Source organism: Rattus norvegicus, chromosome 16 (genome assembly GCF_021556685.1).
Source record: "Rattus norvegicus strain SHRSP/BbbUtx chromosome 16, alternate assembly SHRSP_T2T, whole genome shotgun sequence".
Lineage (NCBI taxonomy): Eukaryota > Metazoa > Chordata > Mammalia > Rodentia > Muridae > Rattus > Rattus norvegicus.
Window position 1 is genome coordinate 6,963,607 of NC_141549.1, and position 12,301 is coordinate 6,975,907.

Below are 12,301 nucleotides of genomic sequence, written 5' to 3' on the forward strand. Positions count from 1 at the left end.
AGAGAGAGAAAGACAACATTTAGGTTAACGTATCACGACTGTTGGATTTCTCTTTTGGCTTAAGACAAGTTTTTCTAGTTGGTAAAGCAGAACTTAGCCCCTGCCCAAGCACAGTGCAGAGATGTTTCTGCCTATCATCGGAAAAGTGAAGCCACAGTTTACCGGCGTACCTCGGAGGACTGGACAATGTTACTTATTGTTCCTTGTGGGTTCAGCCGAAAATTCCCATCAACACTGATTGTCCTGCTGTGTTTTCCTACACATGACCTTTTCAGCTTCCAGGCTGTCATCCAGATAACGCAACAATGGCTGCCTCACAATAGAAAGGCAAGAATCCGGTCATTGTCCAGCCCACGGGGCTGGCTATCTCTGCCATCCCAGTCTGAGGCTGGGGTCCTAGAGGATCCCTGGACTGTGGTGGTTTTCAGTGTACACTGTCCTGAAGAATTTGGATTTAACGCCATCAGCAACAGGACAAGTGAACCCGCCACTTAGAGTGGGGGCCAGTGGGGGAAAGGCAGTTTCCTTCCTCCATGTCTATAATGTCTATGTACGTGGGCTGTCACCAGGAGGTGGGGCCCAGATAGAGGGTAGATCTTCCAGCTTCAAATAATCTGACTAAGAGAATCCCTCGAAGGAAGGAGTGTCTAGCAGCTTGGATTTTAGTTGATTCCAGATGTAGTCAAGTTGACAACCAAGATTAGTCATAACTAGTCCACCACTTGTCAACTTGACACACAGTGACATCTCTTTATGTCGTGATTCATTTCCAAATGAAAACAGTAACCAGGTCATAATTCTGCCTAACCCTTCTGATGGGGTGTGGGTGGAGGACTTCAGGCCATTGACTAGACTCTGCTTGTCTTCCTGTAATCCCACCAGCCACCATTTCCCACCTGCCTCCTGTGCTCCAGCCACCACTGCTCCCCTGGCCATTTCTGGAATGGAGAGGCATGCTCCTGCCTCAGTCCCTCTGCATGGATGCTCCTCCTCCTGACTTCCTGTGCCATCACACACCCACCTCTGCACACCCACGTCTCTGTCAGCATCACCTTCCTCACACTGATGAAAATGGTACCCATTTCCTCACACTGAAAATGGTTCCCACTCTCAGGGCTGGCTTCTCCTTTGCTCCTGCTGCTGTCTGCCATGCTGCTTGCTCTGCACCCAGCCTCCCGTACACTGGGATGAGCTCCAAGAGACCCTGTTTGCTCGCTGCAGCCTTTCTGACATGTGCCTGGGCCTGGCTCAGTCGGCTAGAATATGGATGTCTGACTTGAGTATCTTCCTAGAAGTGCAGTGCCTCGGAGCCAGGCCCTGTCTCAGAGCAGAGCACACCCACAGAAGGCAGATACCTTGTTTCTACAGCTGGTATTGGCCCAGGTCTCTCTTCAGTCTCTCGTGTTCCTTCAGTAAAAGGACTGTTACCACCATGTTGGGCTTAGGGTCAAGGTCCTGACCTTTTTGGGTTTCCAAGAACTCCTTGACCCCAGAGCCCCTTGTTCCAGGGACCCTTGTGTCCCTGTACACATGGTTATGAGCCAGCGCCTAGAAACTCTCACCTACACATATCTGAACATGCTGATCCCTCCTGTCCTCCCTCCCTCCTTCTCTCCCTCCCTTACCTCCTCACTCCCTCACCCCCTCACTCCCTTACCCGCTCCCTCCCTTCCTCCCTTCCTCCCTTCTTCCCTCCCTCACACATGCTGGGCTCCAGCCTCTGTGTAGGATGACCTTAAATTTCCTTTGTTTTTGTTGTTATTGTTGTTTTGTGTGTGTGTGTGTGTGTGGTGTATATAGATGCATGTGCCCATATGTGTGTCTTGGTGGCCAGAGGTTAGCATCTGGAGTCTTCTTCTACCATTCTACTCTCTTCTTTTTTTTTTTTTTTTTGGAAACAGACTCTTACTGGACCTTGGGTCAGTGGTGAGACTGATTGACTGGTAAGTCCTCAAGATCCACCTGTCTCTACCCCACAAAGTCCTGGCTTTTCTGTGGATGCCAGGGGTCAGAATTTAGATCTAGCTTACTTACCAAGCCATCTCCCCAGCCCCATGACCTTGAGCTAATGATTCTCCTGCTTCTATTCCTCGGGTGTTGGGATTATAGCCATGTACTACCAGGCCTGGTGTGTGTGTGTGTGTGTGTGTGTGTGTGTGTGTGTGTATGTGTGTGTATGTGTATGTGTTTGTGTGTGTATGTGTATGTATGTGTGTATGTGTATGTGTGTGTGAGTATGTGTGTGTGTATGTGTGTGTATGTGTGTGTATGTGTTTGTGTGTGTATGTGTATGTATGTGTGTGTATGTGTGTGTTTGTGTGTGTATGTGTATGTGTGTGTGTGAGTGTGTGTGTATGTGTGTGTATGTGTATGTGTATGTGTGTGTATGTGTTTGTGTGTGTATGTGTGTGTGTGAGTGTGTGTGTGTGAGTATGTGTGTGTATGTATATGCATGTGTATGTGTGTGTGAGTGTGTGTATGTGTATGCGTATGCGAGTGTATGTGTTTGTGTGTATGTGTGTGTGAGTGTGTGTGTATGTGTGTGTGTATGTGTGTGAGTGTGTGTGTGTGTGTGTGTGTGTGTGTGTGTGTGTGGTTTTGGGGGGGGGTGCTGGTTAAAGCCAGGGCTCTGTGTCAGGCTAACACTCTTGTCAGCTGAGCTACATTCCTAGTCCCCAGGCCTGTCGCTTTAAGATGGAGACCCTCTGCTGCTGCTGAGCCCTTCAGTGTCCTTGTTAGGTTGGTCCCAGACTGTCTGTGAGACGCCAAGTGCGGAGGGAAAGCCGGCCTCACAGCCTTAGTGAAAATGTCTCCTGCTTCACCGCTGTTTGGGAAGGGCGAATTCCTGAAGCTATTTTTGTTACAGTTACTCATTCTCTCCTTCCCCATTAAGCCCGAATCTTTCAAGCATGGATATGTGGTTAAATGTGCATAGTGTCTAATTATTGATGTGCACATGCGTGCGTGCACACACACACACACACACACACTCACGTACACGAATGATTGCCACTTAGATCTTTCTTACTGGATTCTTCCCACAAATCATACAGACTTTATTTTCTGAAAATAGAAAGGAATGCGGCCTCTTGCTGGCTCTGCTGTGCCTTGTTTTGCTGGATTGCATGTTCTTAGAGCTAGGTGATTTGTATCCTAGGGCAGGGCTCAGCCTCAGTGGTAGAGCCCTAGGCTGGCCTATGTGAGACCCTGAGTCTTGTCCCACCCCTGGTGCACATGCAGAGACCCATGAATGGTCTTCCTAGCCCAGGAGTCCTGCCTTGCTCCTACCAACGCCTGCCCCACGTGTCTCTACCTCAGCTCCTCAAGAGGCCACCAACCTTGGACTTTAAAAGTGTTGTCACTAGGACTGTGACGTTACCCAGACTACCTCCCATTAGCATCCTTTCAAAGTGGGATGCAAAGTCGTTTGTTTTGTTTTGTTGGGGGTTTTTTTGTTGTTTTTTTTTTTTTTTTTGGTTTTTTTTTTTTTTTTTTGAGTCGCTTAAAATTATTCCTTGGTGTCTTTAGAGACAAAGTTCCAATAAGAAAGCTTATCAATTATACTTTTGTTAACATTCCAAAACTCATGACTGCTTGCTCAAAGGCCCCTTGTTCTTACCACGGAACATTGCTTACAGGGTCCAGATGAGTGGCAGCAAGCCCTGGTCTTTGTATGGGTACATTTATCCCCGAGGGAGACAAGAAGCAGTGTGCGATGAGGGGTGGGAGGGAGAAGGCTCCTCCCGAGGAGCGTTTGCTGTTGAAGGGTTCTGAATGAGGATCTCTAGGTCTATTCTGTTGCTGAAATAATTACGGGTTGATTCTGGAACTTTTTTAGCTAAATACACAGAACTCCCAGTAGCCTGTGGAGTTTGTTTGGGAATTGCAAACATAGGCGTCTTGGGTTGAAGTTTGGACAGATGTTATTTTGGGCCAGGGCGGCGCTATTTTCTCCTTAAAGAACAGCAATGGGGGGCTGGAGAGATGGCTCAGCGGTTAAGAGCACTGACTGCTCTTCCAGAGGTCCTGAGTTCAAATCCCAGCAACCACATGGTGGCTCACAACCATCTGTAATGAGATCTGATGGCCTCTTCTGGTGTGTCTGAGGACAGCTACAGTGTACCTATATACATAAAATAAATAAATTAAAAAAAAAAAAAAAGAACAGCAATGGGATTCCTTGGTTTATCAGTTACCTTGGTATTGAACCGAGATTCCTGGGCGCTTGTCAGCCCGTCTGTCTCCACGGGGCAGCTGCCTGGCTGCGGTCCACTGCCTGATCAATTTCTGTGCCAGGGGAGGGGCTTTAGTCAGGAGGCCCGGGTGGCTTTCAGATCCTAGCCCTGCAGGCATGGTGGTGCATAGATGTGACCTCAGTCAGTAACACACACAGTTGTTTGTCGTAAATGTTTCTATTTCTCGGGTGGAAGGAGAGGGGATACAGAAATATAACTTACTTGTGTCTGGGGATGGAGGGGGATACAGAAATGTAACTTACTTGTGTCTACTTTCTCATGCTAAGTAGAGTCTACTCACTACGAAAATTCCGATTTATTTTCTAGAAAATCCCATGTTACCACTATGAGAAGGATTTTCTTTCCAAAGCGGTACGTCCTTAAGCAAGTGATTCGGAGTAGCAGACAAAGCAGAAAACAGTGAAAGCCGTGTGCGGGACTCTGACAGGGAGACTTCTTTATGGCTGCCCTGTGGGTGACACAGCAGATGCTAGAATTCCAAACCGCCCCAAATAAAAACTGAAGAATATCGGCTAGGAAGCTGCCCTGCGTTCGGGAGCCTCAGGACCATCGCGGCTGTCCTAGAGGGCTGACCTGCAATGCTATGTATGTAAGAAGACTCGAGCAAAGCATCATCAAATATATCGCAGAATTGTGTCCAAATTTCAGCCCAGTTCCTGCGGCGCAGGGTAGGTGCCTGACTAGCAAGGCAGTGACGCACTGCAGGCTTCCTGCATGCCGCGTTAGAACACTGAGGCAAACACCGAGTCTGTTTTGGAAATGTTCTGAAGCCAGTCTATTAACACAGCGAGCCGTTTGAAACGCAGCGCTACGTGTTTGGAGAGAAACACACGGGCTTTTATTAGGGACATGAAACAAACTCTTTGAGCCCCAGCATCGCTGCGGGCGAGTGTAATTGCCAGGATTAATAAATCACAGCTGCGAAAGGCTGTCCTTGGCAACCTTCCTTATTCAGCTCTTCTCTCTTTGCCGGTTCATTTCAGATTTACGGTCTGCATTATGTCTGGAGCCCGCACTGCGCATGCGCTCGTCTTCCTCCTCGGCTGTTCTGCGCTTGCGTTGGGCGTCTGCTCAGCCTCCCTGGAGCACGGCGAGGCTGAGTACTACGTGGCTGCCGTGTACGAACACCGATCGGTCCTGAGCCCAAACCCCCTGGAGCTCAGCAGCCGCCAGCAGGCCCTGGAGCTCATGAAGCAGAACCTCGACGTCTATGAACAGCAAGTGATGGCTGCAGCCCAGAAGGCAAGAGCAGCTTTCTGGTCCTGAGCCGGGCTCAGGGCTCGCAGAGCCAGCAGCTCTGAGTGAGGAAAAAAACCCCAGGCTCCCAAGATCCTCCTGAGAAATCGGGTCAGCTTGCAGATGGCTGGCTGACATCTTGCTACTCAAAAGTTAGTCGGTGGACCAGCCATACGTGGCAGCTGGTTAAATCAGGCCCCGCCCCTGGCCCCCAGAGCCGGAACTGGCATGTGAAGCAAGGTGTCCCCGCGGAGTGTTTGGTCCATGTTGGAGAAGCAGTCAGTGCCTAGTTCACTGATTCATGTGCCTTTTCCTGGGTATCAACAGCAAATTATAAACAAGAGCTGGGGTGCGGGGCTGGGGCTGTAGCCAACTGATCCAGAATGGATGCAGTGGGTATTTTCAAAGCCCATCCCTGGGGGGGTTGTGTGTGGGGGGTTCCGATATTCAGAAAGACAAACAAACAACCTTGAAAGCCCTTGAGCACAGGGAACTCCATGTACTGAAAAGGCATTCAAAGCTTATGGGAACTTGAGAGAGCCCACAAAACAAAGGCTGTCTGTCTGCACATGTCTGTCTGCACTTCATCCAGATGGGGAGCCCTTAGTCCAGACAGAATAGGACCCCAGGCCCACACCTTCCTAAGAGCTTCCTGCTCGACTGTCTTTCCTCTTCTGCCAGCCAGGAAGGGTGGGGTGGAGTATAGGCTCCCCTGGGACAGGGCAGGAAGTGCTGCTCTCATAAGAAGCTGTGGGGTTGGGAAGCCTGGGACCAAGGGAGTCTGGGCTTCCTCCCTGTGGGCGGGGCCCCACTAAGCCTGCTGCTTGCAGAAGGCCTACTGGGCTGAATGGCCAGCGAGCCAAACTTCTCAGCTGCTGGCATAGACCTGGCCATGCCAGTCGGTCCCATTACCCCCACCCCCTCAACGCATGACCTGAAACCACACAGCTACCTCGTCTTGGTGCGTTTTTAAAATCCTGAGTTAGTCATTGTGTATGGTCCAGCACTCCTGATGGATGGCGCTCCTCTCTTGGAACACCTTCAGTTTTCCCAGGTCCACGTGTTTCATTGTGTAACTGTGGGAAGGTTTCTTCTCTTTTCTTTTCTTTTCTTTTCTTTTCTTTTCATAGTTCTGACCTTGAGCTCAGAAAAGTAGCTGAGTTCCCTCTTTTGGGCACCGGGTGAAAGCGTCGTTGCCCCCCTCTCCCCCCCCCCCCCAAAAAAGCCTCAGCTTCCAGGCCTCTTCAGGCTCTCCAGGCTTCCTGCTTAGAACTGTGGTCCACAATTCCGATGCTGTGTGACCAGGGTGGGGGGCAAGCTTCTCTCAGCTTCTCTTATTTCAGATGTCCTTCCCAGGACACTTCTGACAGTGACATCACACCACATTTCCAAGGCACTTATGACTCCTGTTCCTTTACACACAGAGCCACGTGCTGTCCTTCTGCACTTGGGCAGTCAGTCAGCAGACAACCTGCGCAAGCCTTCTCACCTGAGCCTGATGGGCTATTCAGGGATCTTCGCTGGCAGCATTCATACATTTGATACTTGTCCCATTTATGTCCCTGCTGAAGTCTGCGTAAAATAAATCCCAGCTGCACCTTCGGGTCCCCTACCAGCACTGACCCAGACAAGGGCAGGTCCTGTGGTGCCGGTGTCAGTGGCACAGTGCCACCTCAGAACCCTCAGCGTCACCTCTTCTGGCTTCTCCATCTGTCCACCGTGACTCACCGAGTCCCCTGCTTAGAGCTTGCATAGACGCTTCCGTGAGTCATGCCAGCTGCTCACAGGGGTGCTTCTGTGCTGTCAGGTGCCTCAGCACCTCGGCTGTGTCTGTGGGCACAGGGTCTCATATCAGACTCACCTAGGGCAGGAGCTCTTCACACACCAAATGAGGTACTGTTCCCATGGCACTGAGGGGAGATGAATCAGACGGCCCCTTCCCAGGGTTGGTGGCCTTCGTTCTTCAGGAGTTTCTGATCTCCTGCCAGGCCACGGCTGAGGTAATAGAGTGCAGTGTGTGGATGTAAGTGAAGAGGCTCCATCAGATGCCCTTCAAGGCTTTTACCTTCCCGAATAGAGGGAAAGCTCTCTCCAAATATAATTTTCAAGAAGTCAAAGGTGTGACTCAGGCAAATACAGAATGAACATTTTTATTTAACGCGTTAGACAGTGGTGGGAATTCGAGGGATTGAACCGTTGCCTGTCGGCCCAGCATTGGCTTTGGGGGAATTCGATGCTAGGCACAGATGTAGCTTTCAGTGTGAAGACCTTTGTTTTGGATTTGGTTTTGAAACACAATGTCATCTGTTAGCTAGCCGGGCTTTGAGCTCAGGGCCCTCCGCCTCCGCCTCCCACAGTGCTCTTCTAAGTAACAATCCAACAGAGGCCCATTCTGTACACAGTCAGGTCGCCCAACTGAAGGGAGCCTGCTAATCAGGAAGGGCTAACCTGCTGCATCTTTTTTTATCACAGAGGTTGGATTCACTTGATCAGTAGAGGAGGAACGGTGGTGTCTTACATACGGGGTGGCCATGACAGATGGTATCTCTGATCGTTCTCTATAGGAAAGACACACGCCACACAACACATCATCTCGCGTGTACCCAGATACACAGAGGGAAAAGAACAAGCAAAATGCTAACAAAAGCACCTTTGTATTAGGCGGTGTGAGCGCGCGCATGCGTGCACGCAAAGGGGGCAGGGTGGAGAGTTTGGAGCTTGATAACCAGAAGGGGGAAACCCTAAATAATGTCGCGTTGCACTGAGGGAGTAGGCGTTATTGCCCGATGCCTGCGCCCTCTGCATTGGGTCAATGTTCTAGGCTTGGCATTTTAATTCCCAGAACTGGAGAGCCCCAGCAGAGTGGGGTGCAAAGGGAGAGCTGAGGGCAGTCCTGTTTGCCTCTCTCTCCCTAGGTTGCTGTAGATGGCGCAGGGAGCCCAGTGTGGGGAGAAACCTATAGCACAGCCAGAGCCCCTAAAGGGACGACTCCCTTAGTTCAGCACACTTGGTACTCATCCATGGCCCCCAGAGTCACTACTGGGACTGCTCAGCGGAATCCTCTCTAAACAAAAAGTGCAGCCAGGACTCACCCACATTCCAGTCAGCCGTTTTATGGATGGGGCCCACATCGGTGTTTCCCCCTGAAGTTTCCCAACTGACTTAGATGTGGGGGAGCGGATGAAATCCGCTGGACTGAAGACGTCCCATCTGTGAATAGGCCCAGTGTTTTACGTGCTTCACAATTGGCTCAGCTTCCACTGTAAACCAGAGAGAGAGAGAGAGAGAGAGAGAGAGAGAGAGAGAGAGAGAGAGGGAGGGAGGGAGGGAGGGAGGGAGGGAGGGAGGGAGAGAGAGAGAGAGAGAGAGAGAGAGAGAGAGAGAGAGAGAGAGAGAGAGAGAACTGTTCACTCAGTGAGCCCTGTGGGCGGGCCTTCAGCAATGCAGCCCATTCCTCCATTCAAGCACGCGTGCTCATGGGTCTTCCTAGAGGACACGGAAACGTGGGGCCATTGTCCTGCACTTGGGCAGTCAGCTGATGACCTGAGAACAAGCCTTTCTATCTGAGCTGAGTCAAGCCACCATCTTTAAAGCCCTGGTCAGTCAGCTTGCTGATGTTTGGCCGTGAAGGACACGTGCTCCCCTCACCTCATGCCACCCTCTTTTTGCTTCCAGGGTGCGCACATTATAGTGTTCCCAGAAGACGGTATCCACGGATTCAACTTCACAAGAACATCCGTTTACCCATTCTTGGACTTGATGCCATCTCCCAGGCTGGTCAGTTGGAACCCGTGTCTGGAGCCCTTTCGCTTCAATGACACGGAGGTAGGTGAGGAGTCCAGCAGACTGAGCGGAAACCAGGTCCGTGGCCCAGAGCCACCGCGCGTGCTGCCTGAGGTTTGAAGGAGGCTCTGGGAGCCAAACCACCAAACCCAAACTCCCCAGGCCCCGTGCTGATAAGGGACATTACGCAGATCTTTCATTGATGAGTTACACAGGAGCCACACTAATCGAAATATAGTAAACAAGTCGTTAAAAAAAAAAAAAGTTCACACTGCCTGGCTTCATCCCACGCCAGAGCCTTCCAGCAATGCTGTGCTGTGTCTTTTCTTTCCTTTTCTTTTTCTTTTCTTTCCTTTCCTTTTCTTCTTCTTCTTTTTTTAACCTAACCCTTGCCAGCATCCTGTCTTATAGGAGATATGCTACCTTCTTTTTAACTCTCACTATTTCAAGTTTTCCCGTAAAACCCTTGGCAACGGAATTTTCCAAATTACACACAGTATATTTTTAAATGCTAAATTTAGAGATTAAAGGTGTTCATCGTGCATTCTATATCTCCAGCACTAGTTTATGAGCCTGTTTTTCTACCCTTGGGTCAACACAAGGTGGACCCCTCCCTGGAGCCTCGGCGGTTCTGACAGAGGTGACAAACATCTCACTCTGATTTCCGTCCAGTCGTCACTCTTGAGTCTAAGCAGGGGTCCCGGTGCTTCTTATATTTGTCCTGTGAGCCACCTGTGCAGATAGATCCTTTGTATGTTCTCGAAGCTTTTCCTCACTGACTTGTGACAGCTGCTTATATATTATAGACACAGTGCGGGGCTTTTTTTTTTTATCGAAAATTTTTATCAAAAATGCTCCCCACAAAAGGCAGGATTTAAACTCATCTCTTGTATGCATTGCCCACCCCAGGTCCTCCAGCGCCTGAGTTGCATGGCCATCAAGGGAAAGATGTTCTTGGTGGCCAATCTTGGGACAAAACAGCCTTGCCTCGGCAGCGACCCTGGGTGCCCGCAGGACGGGAGATACCAGTTTAACACAAACGTCGCGTTCAGTGACAACGGAACCCTCGTCGGCCGCTACCGTAAGCACAACCTGTACTTTGAGGAAGCCTTCGATAGCCCTGCTGACGTGGACCTCACCACCTTTGATACGCCGTTCGCGGGCAAGTTCGGTATGTTCACTTGCTTTGATATCCTGTTCTTTGACCCCGCGGTCCGGCTCCTCAGAGACTTTGAGGTAAAGCACATTGCGTACCCCACAGCCTGGATGAACCAGCTGCCGCTCTTGGCAGCCATTGAAATCCAGAAAGCATTCGCCACCGCCTTCGGCGTCACCGTTCTGGCAGCTAACATCCACCACCCGACTCTGGGGATGACGGGCAGTGGCATACACACCCCTCTGAAGTCCTTTTGGTACCATAACATGGACGACCCCGAAGGTCACCTTATAATTGCCCGGGTAGCCACAAACCCACAGGGCCTCGTTGGGACAGAGAATACAACTAGTGAAATGGATCCGTCCCATAGGAAGTTCTTAAAAGTCTTGTCTGGGGATCCGTACTGTGAGAAGGATGCCCAGGAAGTGCGCTGCGACGAGGCTGCCAAGTGGAACCTGAACGCACCACCTACCTTCCACTCGGAGATGATGTATGACAATTTCACCCTGGTCCCCGTCTGGGGAAAGGAAGGCCACCTCCAGGTGTGCTCCAACAGTCTCTGTTGCCACTTACTTTTCGAGAGGCCCGCCCTGTCCAAAGAGCTATATGCCCTGGGTGTCTTTGACGGACTCCACACAGTGCACGGTACCTACTACGTTCAAGCCTGTGCCCTGGTCAAGTGCGGGGGCCCTGGCTTTGAAACCTGCGGGCAGGAGATCTCGGAGGCCGAGGGCTTGTTTGACTTTCATCTGTGGGGGAACTTCAGCACCTTGTATGTCTTCCCTTTATTTCTCACCTCGGGGATGACCCTAGACACCCCTGACCAGCTCGGGTGGGAGAGCGACCACTATTTCTTGAGGAAGAGGGGACTGTCCTCCGGCCTGGTGACGGCAGCTCTCTATGGGCGGTTGTATGAGAGGAATTAGGAAAACTGTGGTCAGCAGGTTGGGCTCTGCAGGCTGGCCTTGCCTTCCCACGGCCCACAGATCCCAAACACTGGGAAAACCGCCCCGCCCCTGTGGCACTGGATCCCACCCTGGGGAACTGTAAGAAGATGGGAGAGGCAGTTCCTCCTTCCTTTCTACATAATGACTGAGATATTTTCTGGTATTTTCTATTCACATTATTCTTTTTCAAGCCACACCCTCTTACCACTACTACACAATTGGTTTTAAAGACTAAGCCAAAAAAAAAAAAATAAACATCAGCTGCCATTCTACAAACCCACGGGATACTAGATGGTTTTCCTTTGTCTTGTTTTGCATATTTCATTGCTAAGCTAGAGACGCCTTGTGGATGTTCCCCCAAGCCCTAACACATTCCGTGCTAAGAAATGCATTCTCAAAGCAAAGCCGCATAAAGGCTGCTGAGGTGATTGTCCCTATTCTGGCCAGCAGGAACTCTATCCAGAGGAGGTGGCAATGCCAGAGCCACTAGCAGTGTCAGAAATGTAGTCCTAGGAACAGCTTTTCAAAATAGAAGAGAGGCCTTTCTCACAGCTGCCTTGCTGTCAGTAGATGGGCGTGTGGGCGGGCCCGGGAATAGCTGGAAGAGTGCCTCGGTGGGGAAGGCAGGAGGGACTGGAAAACTTGAGTAAAAGAATGTTTCTGTCTGAGGCGGCTCATCTAGGGATTCCAGACTCTTTAATACATTGGCTGAGCTTTGCTCAACTGTGTGGGATACAGTGACACTGGTTTAGTTAAATGTGTAACAAATTGGTCTCCTCTGCCCAGAGTGGCCAGGTTCCCTATAAGCTAAGGGAGCTGCCTGGTCAGCCTGCCGAGGTCACACACTTTACTTAGCCCAGCAGCAGCCTTCTCCAAGGCCCCACCGGTGCACACAGCAGGGGCTGCCACAGTCACAGTTCCCC

At 50.6% G+C, this 12,301-nt stretch overlaps 1 protein-coding gene across 31 annotated transcripts in view; it reads left to right on the top strand.

Annotated features, from left to right (window-relative positions):
* Btd (biotinidase) overlaps positions 1–11,654 on the top strand; it is a 31,047-nt gene extending 19,393 nt beyond the window's left edge. For 4 of the 31 annotated variants that reach the window (XM_087588176.1, XM_087588174.1, XM_087588175.1 and 1 more), the window contains 5 exons: positions 1,902–1,943; positions 4,563–4,924; positions 5,240–5,498; positions 9,168–9,317; positions 10,185–11,654. In XM_087588176.1, the coding sequence (XP_087444302.1) occupies positions 5,256–5,498; positions 9,168–9,317; positions 10,185–11,357 (1,566 nt within the window). In that variant the 5' untranslated portion in view covers positions 1,902–1,943; positions 4,563–4,924; positions 5,240–5,255 and the 3' untranslated portion in view covers positions 11,358–11,654. 31 annotated transcript variants of the gene reach the window in all.
* Positions 11,655–12,301: the final 647 nt, after the last annotated feature.